Genomic DNA, 24,575 nt, shown 5'->3' on the forward strand with positions numbered 1-24,575 from the left:
AACGTCGCCAAAACAAGTTGTTTGACCTTTCACAGTCTCCGTAGTTCCCTTGCAGCGCGAGCACAGCGCGGCGGTTACGAGCGTTGAACATGAACGGAGACACAGGGGAATCGTAGCTCTCTGTGAGCTGTGTGAAGCCAGCTCTGTATCTGATGGGGGAACGCGGCTCGACGTAACAGCAGCAACTCGATCACATTACTGCCCCCTATATGTCAGGAGGACAAATAACACCTTTTCTGTTCAAATTGCCAACCCGCCACAGTGGCGTGTGTGTTGATCAAATTCACCCGCCACTTCAAATATTTACCCGCATTTGGCCGGTGGCGGGTGCTAATTTCCACCCCTAAAACAAACAAACAACTTTTATTGTATTTTCATGTTTTTGTTTGATTACTGGATTCAATAAAGCAAAATTCATCTAGAAACAGGCCAAAAAACATTTAAAAAAACGTATTTTACATTTTAACAATTTACATTTGTATTTTGTTAAAGCAAGCTTTTTAATTAAACATTACATCTTAAAAACTGGAACATGAACTTTAATTATAATTCTGCATTTGATTCTTGTTTGAGTTTCTTTAAATAATTTTCCTTTCCAAAAAAGTAAAACGTAAAATTATACGTATTATTTATTCCATCCTTTAAACGTTTAAAAAGAAAAGGCATATTAAACTTTCAAAATAAAGGTGAAATGTTTTAATTACCTCACATTACTGTTAGTCATTATACCTCATTTAGTCAAAGATCTCTGGTTTGTTTCAGTCTTTGAAATGTTTATACCGATCCTTGTTTTTATTTTTAATCTGAAGAATATTGTAATGTTTAATTACCAACAATACCTTGCAATATTAATATAAGTTCTTTAGTGGCTTTCTTCTTGTGCAAAAATGTTTAGAAGAAAAGTTTCTTCTAATTCAGTTTTTACCACTTGGAAACATGAAGTTAAATTAAATAACTTAGTGCTAATCTCTTACATCTAAGAAGTTTAATTTGATGATATGTCTGTCACAGTTTAGGAAAACGTTGTGAGATCAGGGTTTAAATAAGGCTTACTTCCAGAAAAAAAAAACAATAATAAATCAAAAACAGAGGCGGGAGGTGAGCCTTGTGAAGCATAAGAACGATAAACTCACGCGGACATCGACAAATATCTGGATGAAGCAGGAGAAAAGAGAGGAAACGTGATACCGCTGAGGGAAAACATGAGCCGAACGGATTCAAACGAGTAAATGAGAAACGAGGAACAGCTGGTGACATCTGGAGCTGGAATGGGACGACTGAGGACACCTAGTGTCTGAAACTGGGACAAACAGAACCGAAAGACGAGGCTCAAACGTCTGAGGCGCTTTTTTATGCAATCATATCATCTGTTCTTGTTTTGTTCCCACATTTCTTCAGATGTGCATGTTGAACAACCAGGAAGTATCGGAGTTGCACCACAGATCCAGGAGTTACCTACTTTTTCCTCCGGCCAGCTGACTGAATAAAAGGATTTTGTCTAAAAAAAAAGATTTAAATCTGGAAAATTTGTCCAAAGAGGCCATGACGTTTGTATTTGAAAATCTTAACTTCTTTGTGACAATTTAGTAAAAAGAACTGCAACGCATCTACCTCAGAACAGCCATTTTGCTCTCACTGTACATCTGTAACATCTCTTCAGCTGTTTGGGATTAAAAGGATGTTTAAAGTTACACCATAAATGTTAAAACTGCCAAAAATAAACCCTTTAGGTAGGAAAGAATTCAAATCAAGAGTTTATAAACATAAATAGTCAATAATCTTCTTTGAATTGGACCAACTGCTCTGCAGAAACCTTAGGAAGGTACAAATAAAACACCGTGTCGCTCCAGTTACAAACAAATTCACGTTTTACCCTAAAAGATTTATCACAGAAGCTTTGAAGGTTTTAGTCTGGCTCAGTTTTGCCACCCAAGGGGGAAAAAACTTTAAGTTTCTAAAAAAAAAACACTGGTTTTGACCGTCCGAGACGTTTAAATGTTTAATATAAAGGAAGCTGCTGGAAAATCTCCTCGTTCATGAAAACACTTCGGCACAAAGTTCAGTTATCGGCTCTACAGTCTGGACCTTAAGTGGCTTTAAAGACGCTATTTTTGCTTCTGTTTACCATCATCCAGACTTATTTTCCTGAATAAGACTAAAACTAAACACTTTACTATATTTACAGCACTTTTTCGCCCGCTCAGTTTAACTTGTTCATATTTATTTCTTTAAACCGTGCCGTTTTAGTAAACTTAGCACACCTTTTGCTTCAATTTACCGCATTTACATTTTAATTAAACCACTAAAACTCGTCCACTTTCCAAGTTTCCAAAGGCACCTTAATGTTGAGCTGGATTTGCATGAAGTGAAGTCAAAGACATCAAGAACAGAACTTTAAAACTAATTTAGCTGCCGTCACAATCTGATTTATCTATCTCATCTTCAGCTGATATTCTAATTGCTTTCTGCTAATCTGGGTTTTAAAACAGACATTTTCATGAAGGTCTAGCGACAAGGGTGATGTGGAGATTAATAAACCCTCAGAGAACCTCAGCAAAGAAAATTCAGCTGCACGAAGGAGCGACTGTGAAAAATGAAACAATCTCTGAGTGCCTAAAAAGTTAAAGATAAAACTTGTTCACCTCCAGAGATTTAAACACTCATAAAACATTTAATCAGCTATTTTAGGGCAATGCTTTCTTTTTTCAGTGAGGTGAGGCATATTTGAAAGCTTTGCGAGTCATTCTGACCTCGTCACGAAGCAGGAAAAGCTACAACTAAAAGTGGCTAATAATAAAGATAATTAACAGCAACAGCAGGGGTCAAGAAACGGTAAACTCTAATACAAACATTTATTCATCTTCAAGCCAGAACTTGATTACTACTGGTGCTGATTGAGCCACAGCTCGACGATTGAACGGATAAACAAACCAGAAAACTATGAAACTCTGAGCGGCGCCTTACAGAACGTCTCTGAACAGCGTTAAAGACGAGTCCTGTCCCAGAACCGAGACGGCAACAAGAAGTCGCGTCATTTCTTGGGACAAATCAAACTTCATAAATCGTTCACCACTAACAGCACCATCGAGGAGAGTTAAAGTAAAAAAGGAAATATGACTGCAAAACCACATCACTGTTTAATATATTATGTCAATCAACAGTTACACAACTTTTAACTAATTATTTTCTACATTAGAGACTTTCTGCTCCCAGAAATCCCCCCAAAAAACTATAAAACTAAAGCCAGTAACTATAATCCATCACATTGCAGAAGACATTTCTGAAACATTAAACACAAAACCTTCTAGGTCAAGTCAAATTTTTTGTTTAAATATTTTGTTAACAGGAGAACCGTGTCCTGTACGTCCAAGGTAAGAGGATTCTGCTTTAGTTGGAAAACTCTGATCATTTGAATTTATATTTGGGGTGTAACTAGGGTTTTATTCCATATGCTTCCTCTCCTAAAATCCTTCTCAACTTCTTGGAAAGACTAAAATGTTTTCTAGATTTATTTTTCTATCTAAACTAGTAAATTAGTATTCCTTCCAATTGCACACGTGTGTAATGTTGGATATAAAGTATGGCAGGTTGGACAGAATGTGATGAGAACTGAGCAGACAAATAAGTCCAAACAATGTTCCAAATTATCCAAAAAAAGAGCAGGAAATTGAAGTAAACCGACCTGCTGCAGAATGACCATGGTTCAGTCTCGAGTTGATTCCAGGACATCAGAAATCACCATGAGAGTCCACTGCAAATGAAAACAATCACAGAAGTCACGGACGTCTTCCAGATTTAATTCGACATTTTCAGATGTACAATTCACTTTAAAGCCAACGAGTTAATGTTGTATTACTGTTACTGCATTATCAACACGCGGAGTAACATTACTGTATGGCATGTCAGTTTATTTCCCAAATACCACAGATTCACATGCTGCACGGGAACGTTTGTTTGTTTAATCAGATGCACCTTTACTGCTTCAGATGCATCCGATTTTTAAAAAATAGTGTCTGAGATGCTAAAGCGCAGGTGTAACTCCCAACCCGATCAAATCTGCAAAGACTGATGGAGTTTAATGTGTGATCTGCTTTGCTGAAAGTGTAAAAGAAATCTTAATATTAATAAAAATATGATGGTTTCTTTGGGATAATGGTCATCAACTAGCACTAAAAGACTAAAGAGCATTATAACACTAAGATAAAAACCTGGTTCTGGTTCATGTGTTTCTGTTTGTGTCCTGTTCTTGATGTATGCATGTGCATGCTTTTTTTGTTATTAACAACCCAACCAGGCTAGAAGCAACAGTTTGGTCTCGTTGGAGCAGCTACATTTAAATAACCTAAAGTTCTCATTAGAGCTGATGGGAAACTGCAAAGATGAGAAACCCACTCGTCAATTAAACATTTTACTAGACCAGATGGAGCATAATTTATGTTTTAAGAAGCAGATTAAGAGGTTTACCGGTCTGTTGGGTTAGCTCCCGTACACAGAAACTGATTTTTATCCACGTAACCACCGTGGTTCGGTTGGAAACAAGGGACCAGTGAGAGAAACGGGGGGGGGGGTATTTTTGCTGGACTGAAGGGTCTGGTTGTGAGACTTTTAAAGGATTACTCGGATTCCTGGGGCTAATCCCATTACTTAAGTACAAGGCACAGTTGTTGCAGTTACAATTGCTGAATCATTTTGTCCACCACTGAGTCGTCCTTCCTTTGTTTCAGATGTTTACAAGGAAACTTGATTTGGCTCCGTTTACACCCAAAAGGCCTTAATAACCAAACCGCCATGCTTAGTATAAATCCTCACAATATATGGCTTTTTGCAGTTATCTTACTAACTAATAAACAAAATAAAAGATGACAGATTCAGACTTTTTGACACCGTTCTGCAGGCGTATTTGACATCTTTTTAAGTCCAAAGTTTCTTCAATAAACAAAGAAAACAGCATTTTAAGTGCTGAAGTTAAATCACGTCAAAGGGGAGGGACTACATGTATTATTGAGCTGTTAGGGATTCACTAAGAAGATTAACATTTAATTAACTGGGACTACAAATCGATGGGCTATAATTAAGATTAGATCATATTTGTAAAAACAAGTTTTTTAGTTTATTGAAGTAAACATTTCCATTTACTTGTGTGCAGCTGGTCCCAATTTATGTCTATGTTTTGTCAATATGGAGCTTCTTATCCTTAACTGCAGGGTGCCAATCTGGCCAAAATCACAAAGACCCACAAATCTGATTTTGCACCAAACCTCATGGTGAGAAACCTTTATTCACATCCTCGTTACACAAATAATGACCCAAATATACTGCTAAGGATTAACCTCTTACAGAACTTGAAAAACAACCCTAAAAACACCAGTTCATGGCATTTCCAAAGAAAATTAGGAGCTGCTTTTGAACGATATAGAATAAATATCAGATTTTAGTTTCTTTTAAAATTTACACTCCTAGTTTTTTCCCTTAAAAAATAATTTAAATCACTAAAAAAAAACACCAGTTTTCCGTCCTTGAAAGACCAGAAGAACAGAGGAGCTCACACAAAAACCACCAGGTGGAAAATAATGAAACCAGGCAAAGAAGAGAGGATCACTTCAGAGAAGAATTTAAAACTGAGAGATAAGAACGATCAAACTGCTTTTGACTTAAATATGACACAAAAGATACAATCCTTGAACTCAGTTAGGTTTATGTGATATGCTCTTTGTAATGAATACAGAAGTATTTTAACTCTTTGCTGTGTTTTAAAACCACAAGGACCACAGAAGAGTTCAGATCCGTCCTCAGACCCAAGAAACAACTTATGTAAAAACTTTGTCCTTCCTGTGACGGATCACAATGATTTTATTGCAGCTTTTATTTTACAAACAGAGGAAACAAGCGATTATTCTTTAATGTCGTCCTGGATTTTATTCTTTAATGTCGTCCTGGATTTCAGTTTGAGTAGATGTGCAGCCAGGATGTGGGAACATTTTCAGAGATTGCACTGAAACAACAACAATAAAAGTTTTGGATTTTTAACCGTCTGACTCTGTGAATGTTATAAAATATGCCTTGGTATGATTTACGTTGGATTTTATTATCCTGTAAGGCTGCTGTGTTGGTGAAGTCTCCCTTCCAAACAGGATCTAAAGGGATTTCCTGATCAAATATAGGTAAAATAAAAAAAAAGACCCATAGAATGTATATGACTGTGCTTTAGATCAATCCGAGAGGAAACATGAGCATCTAATGAAAATTTATTGGCCATTATAATCTGCAAACATAAAGCTCATAGGGAGGCTTTTTAATCTTTTTTAATCATACCCCATCAGCTACTATGGAACAAGTATTGTTAAAATTATTTATATTATCCTGGATAATCATGGGTGAAATAAAGATACTCAGAAAAATAGCTTCACTCATAATATAAATACTAAGAATGGTATTTGCTATGGAGGTGTCAAACACAAGAAAACACTAAGACTTAAATATCACGGCTCACAAGATCTGGAGTGAAAGTGGTCAAAGTTTTTAACATGAAGACCAGCGGCTTGTTAATGCCCCGGCTGTTAATCTGTCTGCGTGCACGTCGACCGTGTCACTCACTTGGCAGAGGTTCAGAGGCACGACTGGGTGGGAAACTTTCATCGTTAATCAAAAAAGGTTCAGGAGGTTTTCGTCCATGAGCTCCACGGCTCAGTGTCTGAAAAACACAAGCGCAAGAGAAACGGTTGGTTAACGCGCTTCAGAAACATCTAAGAGTTCACCGTACAACAAATAAAAAAGAACTCCCTTCACATGAATCTTTAAATAAAGTAGTTTACTTTAACTACACTTAAAGCAGCGGTAGTTCTTTAAAGTAACCTCTTCTTCATATTTTCAAAACATACAAGGTTAATATTTTCCGAAACCAAAATGTCTACTGGTCATGTTTACTTTCAGGAAATTCACCACCTTTTATTTTGGTGGGAATAAATAAAAGCGCTGTTACTGTCGCAAAACTTCCCGTTCTTTAGTCACATCAGAAAGGAAATTATGGCACACCAATTGTTCTGAAATGTCACATTTTGATATGTCTATGTATATATCTGATAAATAGTTTACAAACTACAGAGAAAGGTCTGCTGTAACTGAGAATAAAAACATATGTCTTTATTTTTATTCTTTTGGCCCTGCAGCTGTGACAAATTTATATAATTGCCAAATTACCCCTTTAAACAACCCCTTATAAACAAAATAATACAAATAATTAATGAAAAACAAACATTTCTAACCACGCTTTTTGAGCCTGTAAACATTTAAAATGTCACATCTGATGCATTCCTTATAAAGGTTTCTGTGATTTCATAATTAAGTGTTTTACTCTTCTATAGATTCACCTTTCACAAACACAGATTTAACTAAATTAAATCTGATTTAACCCAACTTATTACTAAAGCAATACTTTTACAACACTTATCCAATCTAACAGAAGAGAGGTTAAGTCTATGAGAAATTCCTGATTTGATCCTGCAAGGTATTTTCAGCGTGCAAACAAACTTTATATTCATTGTCGAGCTTTATTCTCATTATGATCTGCTTCTGTTGCTTCATTATTGACTTAAACTCACAAAATAAGAGCTTAATGCACAAACTATATAAAAAGCTTGGATATATTTGGTGTGACAATAATTACTTTACCAACTGTGGTCACTTGTAGGGAACATAAAGGCTGCTTAAGTGTTGGCACAGGACAAAGTGAGCAATAAGAGGCTTTATCCAAAGCTACAGCGGAGCAGCAGCAGTGTGGCCTGGCTGCAGGCTCATAAGCCCTCGACCTACGTTCACCTGCCACACTTACCTCACGACGCACTCTGTAAGGCCTCCTTTTATTCCTCCCGGCCTCTCTCCTGTGTTTCCTGTTGTTTTAACTCCCTTTAAACGGATCAGAGTTGACAGGACGGTTGAACGAGGGAGAAGAAGAAGCAGGAAGATGAAGCGATTCGTCTTTCTGTTGTCGGTCCTCTTCTTCTTTTTTCCTAAATCCTTCTCAGAGGCTTTGCCTTCTGCTGGTTGTCGTGGCTCCGGGCTCCTTCAGGTGGTTCAGTTGCAGCCTGACGTCTGGGTCAGCGATGGAGATCTCCAGATTCTCTCGCCGGGTCTCATTCATGGCTGCTGATCCTGATTAACTCGGAGGTGGAGCCTGTTGGTGGCAGAAACTGAGACCAGCGGGGAGGTGGCCGAGTTCATGATTTCAAAGTTTTTCTGTGTTAAGTTCAAATGGTCGAATAATAAAAGTCTTTTTAGTCTCCTAATATCTTGCTTCCAAGGAGCCAAAGTTTATTTTAATCATCTAAACGTGTCTTAAGCGAGACTTTTCTCAATTTCACTCCAGTACCTGACCGTTTTCAGAGGGATATTTGTTTGTTAAGTTATGACCCGTGAATCCGACATAAAAAGGCAGAGACTTTTTTTAAATTTTTTATTTTAAATTGGATCTTTAGGCTCTTTTTTGAATCATTTGTTTTCATTTCTTTATCTGAACCAAAGCATATACGAAAGGCAGCAGTATGACAGACTGAAAATGGCCTTTTATCACCAACAAGGTGATTCTTAAAGAGCTGAAAACCTGGTATACAGTCGATCAACGGAAGGATGATCCTGTATGCATATGATTTAATGTAAAAGCTGTAGCTGTGTGGTGCGGACGAGATATTATCTGATGCAGTTATTATTAATATTTACTCTCCTATTGTCTCTGTGCTCACCTATAACATACTTCAGCACAAACTAATTCACGTAATGTTTTTTCTCTTTTACAATTTTTCTGTATTTTTTGTCAGAAAATGAAACAATCAAGTCATGACTTAAACACGGTTCTTTAAGACTACATGTTTAGGAATTTAAAAGCTAAGATAAGTTATCTGCGTTACTGAGATATGAGACTCCAGGTATTATTAAAAAATCATTTTTAAAGCTGGTTCTGACGGAATGATGACAAACCCAGAAAATATTTCCTCTTTTATTTCAAAGTCATGCCACAAGTTGACATTAAATACAAAAGAAAAATAATAATTTCAGATCGGAGCTATAAAATAACCACACTGTAACCGAGGACCAAACTCAACTAACACGCAGTAAAAAAACTTAAACGTAAAAGCTCACACTGAAAAATAACACACTGACAAGCACACGGTACAGAACATACAGCACGGCTCTCTGATAACTAGCTATCAGTAAACATACCAGTTGGGAACGCAAGGGAAAGTAGATATATAAAATTAACAAGCTTATAAAATACTGATAAAAGGTACTTGTTACAAATACGGTAGCATCTCCTAGAAGAGTCACCATGCAGTAGGTATTCCAGTCTCCAGTTAATAAACATCGGCAGAAAAATACAAGAAGAATCACAAGCTCATTCCTTCAGTAGACAAGACTCGATTCGGATAGAAAAATGTCGGCGTTTTGAGTCGGGTTTAATCGACAGGATGTGATCTGTTGAGGAAGTTGGCGTTTTGTCTCTGCGATCAACTTAAAACGCGTGCAGCCGTATTCAAATCGACGTGGCTTTGAAATGACCAATTAAACCCAACACATAAACTAGTGCGTTCAATTTGCTTTCTTTCTAACTTCCATCACACGTGTGAATCGTCAGAGCCAACTTAATCCTTTCACTGAACTCGTTGTAGCTACGATTTTGTGTTGTAAAGCAGATAAATGTTTCCACTCAGTAAGTCTGAACATAATCAGTGATCTTTGATATGTTTTGCCTTTTATGTATAAATGGTTCTTGAGGTTTACCTTGTGCATGTCCTAATAGCCTATTCAAGAAAAAAAAATCAGCTTTTTACTTAATTTGTAAGACCAAGATCTCCAGGATATGAAAGTTTGATTAAGACGGCGCCCTCTACTGATGGATATGAGCAGGTTTTAAATGCAACGGCCTAAAAACAGTTAATTGTTGATGCATTAAGTGTAGAAAATCATTGAAAGAAGAGCCTGAAACAACAATGAAAGCTTGCCTTGACTGCTCTTCTAATTTGTTGACAACAAAAACTGGATTAACCAGGTTCTGAAGTGATACTGGCGGATGTTTGCCCACGATCGATGAGGAAAGTTTATCAGCACGTTCGCAGCACAGGACTTAGCTAACCCTAGTTACATTTTATTTGGTAATCATTTAACACAAAACAAAAAGAACAACTCGGAAGTAATCTGTCTGTTGACCAGAGAAGACTTTAAGGCTTCAACATGTGAGAACTTCCTGATGTGCACAAGCTCGTATTCGTGCTATTTTGGGGTCAGCTGAGCCCCAGGGTTTAACACAAGTCTGCAGCGTTACACCCCGTTTGTCTGTGTCTGTTTGAAAGAAAATAAATCTGAGTAAAGTTCACACTAGTTTTCAACTCAATTTGTGCGTCCTTGTGGTCTCTGAGTGACAAACTGTACAAACAAATACGAAAGAAACACGTTTCTTGTAGGAGAGGCTGTCAACAAGGTGATTCACATCGTAGGAACCAGTTCGGGTTTATTGAAAGAACACAAATGATTTTTATGTTTTCGTCTGTTCAGATTTGCCAGCACAGTAGTTATCACACGGCAAAAGCCAACACGTGGAACATGAACAATCCCGTGAGTTTACTAAGAAATGAAGCAGGGGCTCGTGGGATTGGTAAACTGTTGCTTTCTGAGCCTCCGTAATTGGCTGATGGTGCAGCGGTGCTGCTAACACCGGCTCTGTTTCAGCTGAGGCGTTTAGCTCTGCTTACAGCTGCCAGGAGGAGCACCCTCAACAACAAGAAAATTAGACACTAAAATGACCTTTTCACTTACATAAAGCCAATATCATTTCTATCCAGTAAAGTTGCAATAAGGCCAGACTGAAACTGAAACCAGCTGAACTACTATTAGATATTTCGCCTGATTTTAGGGAGGCAAAGAGGCATCTTGAGGTTCTTACTCAATTCAATGAAAGGAATAATCGAAACTTGTGGCTCTGATAATTCACACGACCCGCCATGGGAGTAAAAAAGATGTGTTTTTGTTGCCTAGTAAGGAAACGCACCGAAACGCTTCCTTTTAAAGTGAATGCTCAGGATATAATTCATCGAAACATGGGTCCCACGTCTGATAAGTTGCTGCAACTTTCATAAACATACTGTATACTGCAGGGTACAAAAATTAGAAAACTGGATACAGCTTTAATGCATGCAAGAGTGCAACACAGGCCTCCTATTACTCACAGTATGTTTATCAAAGCAGCAACAACAGGTTATATTGGAAACTAAACGTATCTTTTGTGATTTGAAATGGTTTTAAGCAGATCTAAAAGCGTCTCCTTTTTTATTCTTTGCTACATGCACTGCCATTTTTTAAATTCATATAAAAGTCGCCACTGTTGGGAGAAGATTAGCTCGCTTTGAATTGTGTTCTTCAAACCTGCTTTGGCCTGGCCATGCAGAAAATATGTACAGAAGACTTGAGCATTATAGCAACTATTAAAAAAAAACAAAAAAAAAACAGACACACACAAGGTCCAGACACTCCAGTCAAGCTTGGTTAGGTTACTAGCTGGAGGGGTTGTGTATAAATTTGCGTGTGTGTTTAACAGTGAAAGCCGTAACACTTTTGGCAAAGGTTCACTATGTGCAACAGTTAAAAAGAGTAACAAGAACGCAGAGAAAAATCACATACTGACACAAAATAAATTAAAAGACTCAGTGGAGAGCGAGACATTTGTCGAAGAATCGTTCTAACTTCACTGACCACAGTGCGGCTCGTCGTGTTTTTGGCACACAAACCGGGTTCACAAAGAGCTCGACAGGCGGTTGTGTTTGGGTGCCGACTCTCACGGTTACTGTGACATTTTTTGAGTGACACGTTTAACCCAAATACTCCCAAGCTGTCAAAGCTGTCAGGTTTCATACTAACAACATAAATCAACTGGAGGGATGATAAACAAGTGGCTGATGGCAAAAAAAACTGAATCAGAAACCTCACAGTTTAATAATAAAAAAAGAAAAAGGAATACAAATCCATTAAAGACTGTACTGAACAGAAGCATTGTGGTACCTTCGTAAACAGATTCATAAATAGAACATTATTAATTTGGTAATTATTTATAATTTATTATTTAGTCTTTGATATTCTAATTTGCTCAGCTAAAATAAGCAGACACATAAGATAAACTGCTATTACACAGCAAAATCCACCCTATGTGACTTGCTGACAAGCAAAACTTTTATTATTATAACATTTTTATTGATGTTTTGATCTCATTTCGGTTAATTTATTACTTAATTACTAGCTGCAAAGTGCTCAGTCAACTACTGCTGAATGTGCAGCTTCAGTTCATGTAATAACAAACGTAGAAAGAAGAAAACCACTGAGTGAGCGAAACAATGAAGCATATTGTGGAAAACATTAAGAAGGCAGGCTAAATGGGAGGCAACAGTGACCATATGAACAAATCAGGCCTTTTGTGGTTTATTTCTAAATGTTGAGTCAGAAATCTGCACACCTGTTTACCCAAAACTCAAATCCCTTATTATCATTTTAAAAATCAAAACATTAACAATTAAAAAAAGGCATTTGGATAATCCTCAAAAACACCAACCGTTCTTATTCAATTCTAAAATAAATCTCTCCTGAAACCATTTTTCTGTCCAATGATTTAAAACAGAAAATAAAATCATGCGAGTAAAAACAGACTGAGGTTAAAAGGTGTGTAGGACTTGTTAGATGTTTAAAAAAATTAATTTTAAAACAGAATTTGGTAACATGAATTAAAAAATATAACTTTAAACTCCTGCCAAGAAAAAAACAACAACATGGGAGTGAAAACTTACGAAAACTTCCTCCTGGTGCTTCTTATTTGACATTTCTACAACCGACGCAGAGACGCATCGTCAATCCGACAAAGAACAATAAAACAAGATTTAGGTAAAAAAAACAAAAACAAAACCTCTCTATGAGATATGCAGAAAGTTGTCCAATCGAAGCCACGTCTGCAGTTTCTGTAGGTAAATAAATAAAAATAAAGCGATGCACTTTGTTGTAAAAGTTGAAGCACAGCAGAGAGGGACCAAAAAGAAACCTGCAGCTGTTTTCAAGAGAAATATTTCAAGGCTACCAGATTCTGATTAGTAAATACTTTTTTTTTTTTTTTTTGTAAAATTGTATACTAAGCTCTCTAACAAACAACCACTGCAACAATTCCCCACCTCCACGTGGCAGACAAAACCTTTGGCACAAGTCGTTCCTCACAATAAACCTTTCATCCAAACGACTTTGAGGATAAACACAGTATCAACCAGAAGACACGAACAATGTCCCAGAAGCAGAGTTACACTGAGGTGTTTAACTACAGTTTGGGCTCCAGTGCCTTGCACAAGGACACTTTAACAGTACGTTATAAAGGAGAGTTGCTTCTGTTTTTCTCCCCCCTCATATGTCTATAAATAAAATGCAACCCTAGTTTTAATCTTTTTGCAGCTTGGCACTGCAGTTTTAAACACTGACTGCAGGCTTTCATTATCAGTCTCAGCCTATTTAGGTCTCACTTTCTGTCAAACTGAAGAAAAATAAAAAGAGCACAAAGAAGGTAAGTAGCACCTAGATAGTAGTCAACAACTGCTGCTAATGTTCACAGATGCTAGAGGCAAAATGAATGCATCACTGTAATACGAGGCGACTGTTTCAAACTGTTTGATATGATCAGACTGAAATGAGATGCTCTGTCGACATGCTGATTCCTCAAAACTAGCATTTCCAAGACGTTTGAAATAGAAAGAATAAATATATATAGTAACAATTGAACGGTACAATACAAGGCCATGAACATATTGAAAAATAACTCATGCACGACACATTTATAGGGATGCTGTACATAAATTTGTGTGACCAATTAAATGCCATGTGTGACAGTTCAAGTAATAAAAAAAGGCGCTGAAAGAAAACCAGGAAAACGGATCTGATAGGTGGTCAGAGAGACTAGTCCACAAACCGTCTTACATTCAAAGGAAACGTCTTGATGATGACAGTGAAGTACATTTTTAATTCTAACAAGACTAACCAAACGTGTATAAAACTTGGACTATACTTTTGAACAAACAAAAGTAAAGCAAAGCCCACTGGGGGCTAAAAGGTTAGACTGGGTGGCCACATGATCGACTCAAGAAGTGTCATGGTTAATAAAAGATAGATTACATTTGTACCACTTGTGGTTCCATATGCAAAAACATGTAAAATCAGAAGTTCATCCATGCTGTTTTCCTGCTGTGGAGGCAAAGCCAAGACCAAGATGATGGCACAGGTTGTTTGGCAGGACATCTTCGCTGAACCTCCTCCGTCTTCTCTGTCTGAAGGTCTTTAAACTCCTCAAAACTAATTTAAGTGCAAGGTGTGTTTTTTTCCCCCCCTAAAAGACTCCTCTGTTCACACCTTTCAGCATTTTTTTTTCTAGACTAACAGACAAACATTCACACGAGCAATCCCACAGAACCCCATTCAGAGCAAAGCTGAAACTAGCAACACACACACACAATCTCTCTCACACACACACACTCATTTCTGCTCTGTGCCAACAGCAGAAGCACAGTTGCTGTCCTTTTTTTTTTTTTTTTTTTTTTTTAAAGATCACGTGACGGGAGCCTTTCAGGACAACCCGTGAGACTCTCATCAAAGGAAGCGTCAGGCAGTGGTGTTGCCGTTAAGAGATGATGTGGCACAGGGGGTGGTGGTTTGTAGCTAGGCTTGGGCCGGGCCGGGCCGGGCCAGAACGTTCTGAACAAGACTAACAGAACAGAGGGTCTGGCTCATCTTTGGTCCCATAAAGCACTTGATTCATGTCACGGTGAATCTTTGCACTCCGCAGGAAGGGGAAGGTGATCCGAAGAGGAAAGGGTAGCACTATCAGAAGCGCCGGCTGCTAAGCTACGACTGGAGAGGTGTGCAGCACAGGCAGAGGGTTCAGTTGTTTGTTTTTTTGTTTTTTTTTTAAGCCATGCAGTTTAGAGATCGTCCATAGCAACCGGCGGCAAGCGTTTCTGGAGAGTTTCAAATGGTAGAAGTGATGGAAGACAGGAGGCGAGACTTCACACATGAGCACACAAACAGCATAACGGAACAGGAAAAAAAAAAAAAGCTCCAGGTAGAGGGAGAAAATAGCTGCAGTTGGCTTTTGTTTGTAAAGTTCACACTGAAAAGTGACGGGACAGCGTTGCATGCTCCTCAAAGCACCTGCAAACCGATGACGAGATGAGGTGTCTGAGCCGGCTGGGTGGATGGGGGGGGACTCAACCACAGATAGAACAAGAGGAAACGGTGGGAGGAGGTGGATGACAAGACACAAAAAACAAGTTGTAATGCAGGCTGTGCTAACACTGAGAACAGCTGATTTTAACATAACTCCCCCCCTGCCCCCGTATCTCCTTGAATCAGAGAGACTGACTCAGCCTTAAGGCAATGCATAGCCCTTGGAAAAATTGGCACATGCAAGGAGAGTGCAGAAATGTGTGCATATGTATTATCTGTGCATGTCTACATGTATGGGTAAGCATCCGAATAAAAAAAACACAACAAAATCATAGAATAGGATCAGAACAACAACTGATTTGGTCAAACCGTCAGTTTTCTTTGAAATAGTAGCTCAGGTGTTGCTGGAGATCCTGGCAACAAAACAAGCGATGAAGCCTGCTTTCAGAACAAACTTCTGAGGCAGACAGTTTAAAAAAAGTGGCCGTTTTTAGCAGAAATGTGTTCAAGGATGAGCTTTGACACCTGTCATCTAAATTCATAGACGCAGGGATTCAAAAACCCAAGAAACAAACTGAGACAAACATTGAAATGCAGAAGCGACAAAAAAGAGACGAACAACAAAGCAAGCAAAAACAAAAAAAAAGACTAGCTCCAAAAAATAGTTGAAGATAAGCAGCGGACAGAAGTCGATCATTTAAACTGTGTTAATGATCTCGTCAAATGTTGGTGAGCGTGGTGGAGGTGAAGAGGCGCACAGTGAGCATGCCCGGGAGGTCGTTGTCCTGCCGGCTGCCCTTGTCGCGGAGGTGAAGCGTGTGCTGCTCCTGCCGCTCGTTGGGCTCGCTGAACAAGATCACCTGACCCAGGAAGGTGTCCACGATCATGTTCTTGTTGTAGATCTGTGCGCCGCTCGCGGGAAACCGACAGCAAAGGTGGAAAAACGGGGAGGAGGAAGAAAGAAAAGACAAATGGAAATAAGAACAAGAGAAAAACGGAGAAGAAGACAGAAGAAGGATAAAAGTGTTGATGTGTAGAAGTTATCAAGTCAAGAAGGAAACACAAAGACTGACAAAGCTTGAAGAGAAAACCACTGAGTTTGTCCTAAACTTAAGTAAACGAAGGATCCTGACGTACTGTAGAGAGATTTTCTCTCCACGCTGCATTAGAACAGGAAAACACAGCCTTCCAGTTCATTCCTGCCTCATTCTACCACAGCTTTGATAAACGCAACATTAAACTACCACTAAATCCCTCTGCTCATACCGTCTGATGCTCAGCCTGTAACTGATTGGTTCTGGATGTTCTGCAAATTTTCTTAGCAGCCTCATTCTCATCTTACATAATCTCACGGAGGGAGATGATGGAAAGGAAGAGAAAAAAAAAGAGGAGTGAAAAATGAAGGTGAGAAACGTGATTTGAAGTGAAAGTCGGGTGCAAATGACGCCTGAACGCGCTCCGTCTTACTTTAGCGCGACTGTTTAACTGCTTCAATTTGTTAGAAGTACTTTTAGAAGTTTTTGTTTGTTCTGTTGTTATAACTACAAAAACAAAGTAAATCCCGTTACCTGGTATCTTTTCTCAATTTTACTCAAATCTATTTTATTTTCTTTATCAATTTCTAAATGCATGTGTCAGTTTGCCTGTTCTGCTGACTGTGATCGTTTTTGATTTACTGATTTATTTGAACTTATATCTGTTACACGAAGAGCCAACCTCCTCAGAACCAGTTTTGTTTGTAACAAATGTCACCAAGTGAACTTTGGTGGCCCCATCACGTTTAAACCGGTTAACGTGATTGTCCCGTGGCGCGGTGGTAGCTCACCTCAATGTGGATGGCTTCCTTGGGCTTTTTGCGGTAAAACAGGCCTTTGATGTCAAAGTTTGGGCAACGCGTGTCCTTTTGAACGGGTGAACGAACCCTCTCCCCTTCACAGGTGATTATGACGTAGGGATCAACAGCTGCAAGAGAGCAAATCTATTAAAAACAATATCTACACAACCTAAAACCTGAATGATACTGATTTTATTTTTTTTCAAATCAGCTGAATTGACTGGAATACATGAGATAAAGGTGTTTTATTCCTAAAACTCTGAATCACACAACATAACTAAATAACTACATATCTAATTCACCAGGTGGTGCTGTGGTACCTTTGCCCAGAGTTTTCACAGGAGTTTAAAACATTTCTGTAGGAGTTAAGAGTGGCATCGTCATACCTCCATTGGAGTCTTGTCCCTGCAGCCCCTCAGCATTCATTACATGGACCTGAGTGACCAGCTGAGGGTAGCCACACATCCCCGTCCAACACGTCTGAGGGGGCTCGTCCAGAGTCAGCTCTCTGTCAACAGGACGAGCGCACACTTAGACATGTCACCCTGGAGGAGAGGTTCTATCGCTGCTGTCCGACAGAAATAAATCAAGCTCATGCTGCATGTTTGCTCCATACAGAACCAGGAGTTTCTAGGCTCTGTAGCGCTTTATATTTAATGTAAAATAAAAACCTAAAGGCAAGAAATGCAAGAACCGCACATCTTTGTTGTTACAACTGATTCTGAAAAAGAAAATCCACATCAGTGCTGATGGTTTTAGTCCAATCCAGGTTTAGATTATATGATGCTGATGTTTATTTTCACAACTCTCTATGGAGACTTTTCAAAGTCTTCAGCTTTCTGATCGTACGAATCGTTGAGCCTAATTTCCTCCTCATGTCTGACACAATTATCTCAAACTTGAATGTTTGCACAGATCTCATCTTATCCAGGTTTTTCTATCAAAGTGCTCCAGAAAGAGAGCCACATTATTTAGGTTTCTAAAAGGACAATTAGATGTTTGTTTGAGCATCATGGCTGGGACACTGGTGCATGTGTCACAATGACAACTTTATTTTTCAAAATCTAAAAACAAATATGTCATAAAAGTAGGTAATTCTAAAATTCATAGGCTTCTGTACAATTAAAAAATTTGACTGATGTTGTCTATATGAACTTTAGGTAGAGTTAAAGGAATTAAATGTTTGTTTACCACTTTATTAAAGCATATAAAGTGTTTTTTATGTGTAACAGAGCAGACACATTATGCGTTTTCTACTTGCTGTAAATCCTTGTAGTTTTATTGGCTCAAAGAAACCGAAGGAGAACGTAAAGATCAGCACTCAAATATTTTGTGCAGACAATAAATCCTCTGAATGTGCTTTAACTTGCACAAATGCTACCAACAAGTCTGATGACCAGACTGTATTTTTACACCTAAATTGGCCATAAAATATTTTAGATTCTACTTTTGAATCAACGCAGAAAGTATTTTCTACACAATTTCATCTTTCTCTGCTCTGTTGTTTGTGAAATTTAAAATGCTCGTTATCTTTCAGCACATCTTTACTTGCAGTCTGAAGGCACATCAGTGAAGACACGGAGCAGAAATTCGCCCTGCTGCCCGGGGTCAAAGGTTGTTGGGATGATGACGTAACGGCCTTCCTTCAGCTCCTTCCTGAGGAAGACGCAGCGTGAGTTGATGTAGATGGAACCTGCTACTTTCTGCTGGGCTGTGTGCATACGATACTTTCGATTCAGCTCGACCTGCAGAACGGAAAAGTTTGGTTTCCGAGGTTTGAAAAGATCCAGTGTGCCTTTCTTGCTTTATGATGTTTTCATGGCATTGTGCACGTGTGTTTCTACCCGGTGAATATCGAAGCCTATAGCGAGATTTTCCCCTTTTCCTTCCTGGGGAGTGGCTCTTTTCTCTTTCTGTTGTAAGCAGATCAGCACCTCATCTTCCACCTTCTTCACATCAAACACATACTGGAGGAGGAGAAAAGAAAAGAAAACACCTTGTTACACCTCAGCACCGGTTACATATCTCATTAAAAACCCGTGGGCCAACCTGAGGGTTCTGCAGGAAGGTGGCCTTGTGATTAATGCAGCCTCCTGATCGGTTGCGAAGAGGATCTTGGCGGTGAACCCAGGACCCCCTCATCACCTCCTCCTCCCAGGTCTTGTGGATGCTCAGGTAGGAGGTGTTGATGAGGCGGCAAAGAATGAGGTCGGTGAAGTACTGGCAGAAGTCGTCAAATGTCATCCTGCAGCAGGAAAGGCAAAAACGAGGAAGAAGACCAGAGAGAGTGGATAGTAACTGGAGGAAAAGAAGAGCTTGAACAGATGCAAAACGAAAGAAGACAGGACCAGGATCAGAACGGTTACATTTAACAAGGTAACAAAGCAGTGCAATCAAAATAAATTTACAGCATCAGCGTTTTTATTTACAGCATCAATATCATCACTTAAATATTAAACATCTCTCAAATAACCTGTTCCGTGTTAAAGAGAAAAATCCAGTCAGAATAATGTTAAAGGTGGCAGCTTCAGCTGTGAAATGACAAATATTAAATGAATACTCCATATTTTAATTCATATGAGGCTTTATATAAGTTTCTTTGTTGCTGTTGAAGAACTGGTTATGAATTAACAGCAACAACTTTGATTACTTTTAAGGTTTTTGTGTTTAATAAGTTGTTAAAAACATTTTGGACATAAAAATGCAATTGGTCTTTATAAAATTTTATTAGCTTTTAATGAAATCTGCAAATAAATTAAAATTAGAATGTTTTTTTTATTTGAATTGAGTCAATTTACTGTTATTTTGTTACAAAGTAAATTTAATATTCCACACAGGAACAGCTTTTGTGAATACGCTTGTTTTTTTGTTTTTTTTAATTGTTTCAGCCTCGGGTCCACATAGAAATGCTGTTTCTAACGTTATATTAAGAAATAGTCCCACCTAAAATCTAACCTACGACCTGAGGGCGTCCTCTTCTTCTTCTTCTTTACATTTAGCATCACGTGTGTAAGCGTTATGCTCGTGCTACACACCTTGTGTGATCTCTACAGCGCCACATACAGGCCTGGCATGGGTACTACAGAGTTATGGGTTGTTTTCTGCGTTTCCGTGTGGATGAAAACTTTTATAGAAACTGTGTCGCGTTATGGAGGATATTGTTGTTTCAGAAAAACTGCATTTCTGTGGCCTTGAATTTCATGTCTTCCCCGCCCACCGAGCGTGAAAAAGTCTGTATATATCAGGAAAAAATACTTTTTCCAGTAATATTTACGTCTCAGTCACCCACCCTCTACTGAAACTTCAGTCAGATATTGTTGTGATTGTGTCCTCATGTTTATAAGGGTCTGCAGTGTTTTATATATTTATAATATGAATCATCTTAAAAATATTTGTTAGATACAATACAGTGATAAATGATCAGAAAGCTGCAGAGATTCTTTTTGCAGTTTCTATTTCAGACTTCCTGTCCGGATCATTTGCTTTGAGCGGCTCGGTGTAGCTCCCATCAAAAACACTCCGGATGCTTCTGGGAAACAACTGAAACATTACTGGAACGACAATCATTGTATTGAATGAACCGCAATCAGATCGGATGGCAGAATCTGACGGAAAGAAGAAAGTATGAAGGAGGATTTTACAAATTCTTCTGCGACGGTTTCAGTTTCACTGCCTGGGACTTGTGTGGATAAATCTGCTGCATTTACGCTACGGAAAGCAGAACTGAAGCTAAGATATGTGCATTCTCCTATTTAAATTAATAAAATAAAACAGGGGAATCTTTATCAGTAGGTGGTTGTAGTGTGCTGGTAAAGTAAGAAAACCTCAGTGAGAATGCAAACGGATCAGTTTATTACGCTTCAGTTAAAGAGTTAAAACCGTCTGAGCGTTTGGGTTTCTCACCAGAACTCGCCGTCGTCCTGCACGGTGACGCCCAGCTTCTCTCGTTCACTCTTGCTCACCTTGTTCCACTCCTCTGAACTGCAGTGAGCCAAAACACAAGACTTCATTCAAATCTTTATTTATGTTTTATTTTACTGGACAAAGAATGTGTTTCGTTGCATTTATGATAATCTCAGGTTTAAAGTCTTTTACATGTGAACAATTTTTTTAAATGACCTCTTTGATGTGCTGACTTTCTTTTTCTTAGAAATTCTAAAAAGTTTTTGGTATTTTTCCATAAAAATGGTTCACATTAAACTGTACCTTAAATGGGTCTGATTCATACATTATTTGACATGTTTTTGAACTGAAATTTACACAAAGGTTTGAGATTTTGGCTGTAGATTATAAAGATTTTATACCAGTCAGTAGCTCATCTTTAAGGTCGTTTTAATTCAGTATCCTCACACACAATCAAATTTATAAATATACAGTAAATATATATTTATTGTTATGAACCAACAGATGAGTCAAGCTGCTAAAATGTATTATCATCCACATCAATTACATTTTTTCCAGACTTTATAATACCCACCAAGATTCAAAGGAAATTACTCTGCTGAACATTCAATAATTGATTAATTATTCAAACAATAAGAGCTTTTCAAGTGCCAGAAATGACAACCATACTAAATATTTGGGGTTTTTCTTGTTTGTTATGTTTTCTTACCTTATTTTTTTACAACAAATCAAATATTTAAAGGGATTAATTTGCACTTTGAAACTGTAATTGTGCCGTTTTGTACTGACCCAAAACTTTCTGAGAAATAAAAATAAAAATCCTGATCATCATTCTCAACTTCAACACTGATGTTTAACCACAACCAGTGCAGCTTTGTTTTATGGTGACTTCACCAACAGCTCTATTAAGACCAACTCATATAATATATTATTATATAATATGTGTATATAATATATGTGTCATCTTTTCATTATAGCAATTTAAATACATATTTTAAGTAGGACAAAATAAAGTAACAGGCAGAAGCAACTCTTAGTTTGATTATTTGAGGATTTACTGTATTTATATATAAATATATTCAAAATATAACAACCTTACTCTGACTGTAGTATTCATAAAAACCTAATGAAATCTCTTCTGATCAGCAGATCTTTTAAAACTCTAAAGCCTTGTGTTTTTATCCCTCGTAAAGAAAACAATCACCTCGACTGTAAATCAAAGCTAAACATCGAGGTCCGTTCTGCTTTCACTGCTCAGGGGAACCATAAGGGTTTACTCGGCTCTCCGTTTATTATTCACCAACAAACATCCACATCTCAACAGTCTGCCAGCCTCCACTTACAGCAACAGGTTTTATCAAACCATGACTAAATAATTCAGTGACAGTTAGTAAATGAGATGATTCACGTCTCCTTAATGACATCTGTCTCGTTCACCCTCATCAATAATTCAGACTCCATTATTATCCAGCTTTACCACCTCCCTGTTTGTTTCTGAGAAGTGGATGGAGGACCTTTTATATCAGTGTTATCTATTCCTGTGAGACGTGCAGTGGACCTTAAATGGAGAAAGGAACCAGAAACTAGTAAACAACCTTCTAAAAGGGTTGAATTCAGTCTCCTCTTGTTCACTCTGAGGCCCATTAGCTTGATTGCATTTTCATTTTTCATTGTCTACACGACATTTCCCAGTGTGTTGCTTTCTTGTCTACAAAGTGTGTATTATGTATGGGCTGATCCAGTCATTTGGGGTTTGCTCATTCATCACATGCAGTCTCTTAGAAACTAGTGTGTCAAAATATACAGGACCCAGAGGAGCAGCTCACTTTGACGTTTTTTAAATTAAATTAGTGAAATAATTTAAACCGGTGCACAACAAGGTCACATATTACATCATGGATTTATTGTTTGTGCTCCTCTGACTCATGGAGAAGATTCGGTTACATCCGAAATGATGGATGAAGACAGCTTGGTGAGTTTTCATGACCTCAAATAAGAGCTGCGGTAGATCCTCCCGGCCTGCAGGTGGCAGCGCTGTAGTTACCTGTCGCTCCAAGGGCCGCTCCACTCCTTCTCTCCCCAGGGGTTCCTCATGCGGATCATGTGCAGCTTCTCAGACTTGAAGAAGGCCAGCAGTCCGTGACCCAGCCGAACCTTCCGGACGTCCGTCACAGCGTAGGCGTGACCTTTGACCAAACCGCAGTCCAGCCGTGCCTCCATGTCTTCTACCGTGGTCGCCTGGAAAACGGAAAACTTTTGGAGAACTGCACCCAAGCCTGTCTATGTTGGCTGAATACCCAGAATCCTTCACTCTGAGATATGTGAGAGACATGAAAATCAATGGCAATTGAGAATTCACAAGACATTTTGAAACTAGTGTAAAATTTGTTAGTTTTCTTTTACATTTTCTTAGACAGCATTGCATATTTTGACCTAAAATGTTAAAATATATGCCATAACCCTGAATTAATTATTTAATCTCAGGAATGTTTGACTCCAGACTTAAAAAACAAATACATGGAAAATATTTTCTAAGTTTTTTTTCCAGTTTTAACAACCTGCAAATTAAAAAAAAAAAGACAAACAAACATTAAGCCACAAATGTACTTCATCAAATCCTGCTTAACACAGGCAACACTAAAAATTATAAAAAAATATCTATCTATATGGTAACTTTGTGGACGACTTATTTTATTTTACAGATTTTTCTTCTTAACTGTATGTCTACCACTTTGCTGCATTGAGAAACAAATAAAAGATTATTTTGACTGGTTTTATGCTATCCTTAAAACAGTGAATTTACTGTTGTGTGCTTTTAAATATCAAATTTTAGTGGATTTTTACTCTTTTCCACAAGCCAAAGAAACTGCATGCTTTATTGCAGAAAGTGTCCTTGCAGTGCACCTTAAGTTCTTTCTCTCATGCAACATCTTATCTGACAAATTAAAGCAGGTTTGATCTGAAAGCGTCTCTAGAAGCGGCATCTCACTGGGCTGCGAGCAGCTGACAAATCGTATTCATGAGGGAGTCTCCTGAATATCTTGTGACTTTTGTGGGGTTCTCAACATCCTCCTCTGCAACTTCCTTCCAGAGGCGCGCAGCACTGTCGCCTGAGTTTTGAACACGTTAAAAAAAAAATTTGCCTGACAACTCTATAACCTTTCTGAAAACAGTCACAAAGTTGTCGTAGGCGTCTCCGACCCGTCTGGAACCCATCTGGATGTTCCCGCTGCCGCCTGCAACTCGTCTCAAGAGCTCCAGAGCTGTTTGACGCCTGAACAGAAGCTCTGCCCTGACACAAAACATCTGAGGCAAATGCTCAGGTTTAAAAAACACAGCGATGATAAATAACACTTCATTTCTGAAGTGAACTCCGGCACATTAAATCAGAAATGTGGGGGCAACAAAATAATATGCATGGCCAAGAATACAGTTTTTGCAAGTTCTGACCACAAAACTAGGCTGGTATTTTCAAAGTTCAGTGAGACTGCAACAAAAATTCATGAATTTTCTTGCAATCTTTTCACAATTATGAGTCACCAATTAGTCTCCAACCGTCTCAGCCCAGTGAGAAACCACCTTAAAGTACCGAGAGTCATTTTGTTTCTCACTC

General features: G+C 38.3%; 2 protein-coding genes across 3 annotated transcripts in view; both read right to left on the reverse strand.

Annotated features, from left to right (window-relative positions):
- The window catches only part of myo7ab (myosin VIIAb), a 32,670-nt gene extending 24,520 nt beyond the window's left edge, over positions 1 to 8,150 (reverse strand). For both annotated transcript variants that reach the window (XM_017436733.3, XM_025010705.2), the window contains exons 1-3: positions 7,829 to 8,150; positions 6,595 to 6,691; positions 3,683 to 3,751 (exon numbers count right to left, since the gene is read on the reverse strand). In XM_017436733.3, coding sequence (XP_017292222.1) covers positions 3,683 to 3,700 — 18 coding nt within the window. In that variant the 5' untranslated portion in view covers positions 3,701 to 3,751; positions 6,595 to 6,691; positions 7,829 to 8,150. The remainder of the gene's footprint in view (positions 1 to 3,682; positions 3,752 to 6,594; positions 6,692 to 7,828) is intronic.
- Positions 8,151 to 8,975: 825 nt separating this feature from the next.
- Positions 8,976 to 24,575, reverse strand: part of capn5b (calpain 5b) — a 38,082-nt gene continuing 22,482 nt past the window's right edge. The window contains exons 6-13 of the mRNA XM_017436727.3: positions 23,007 to 23,200; positions 20,963 to 21,040; positions 19,109 to 19,304; positions 18,904 to 19,026; positions 18,608 to 18,804; positions 17,446 to 17,567; positions 17,051 to 17,187; positions 8,976 to 16,127 (exon numbers count right to left, since the gene is read on the reverse strand). Of these exons, the coding sequence (XP_017292216.1) occupies positions 15,945 to 16,127; positions 17,051 to 17,187; positions 17,446 to 17,567; positions 18,608 to 18,804; positions 18,904 to 19,026; positions 19,109 to 19,304; positions 20,963 to 21,040; positions 23,007 to 23,200 (1,230 nt within the window). The 3' untranslated portion in view covers positions 8,976 to 15,944. The remainder of the gene's footprint in view (positions 16,128 to 17,050; positions 17,188 to 17,445; positions 17,568 to 18,607; positions 18,805 to 18,903; positions 19,027 to 19,108; positions 19,305 to 20,962; positions 21,041 to 23,006; positions 23,201 to 24,575) is intronic.

This window comes from Kryptolebias marmoratus, linkage group LG13, assembly GCF_001649575.2.
Source record: "Kryptolebias marmoratus isolate JLee-2015 linkage group LG13, ASM164957v2, whole genome shotgun sequence".
NCBI classification, from domain to species: Eukaryota; Metazoa; Chordata; class Actinopteri; order Cyprinodontiformes; family Rivulidae; genus Kryptolebias; species Kryptolebias marmoratus.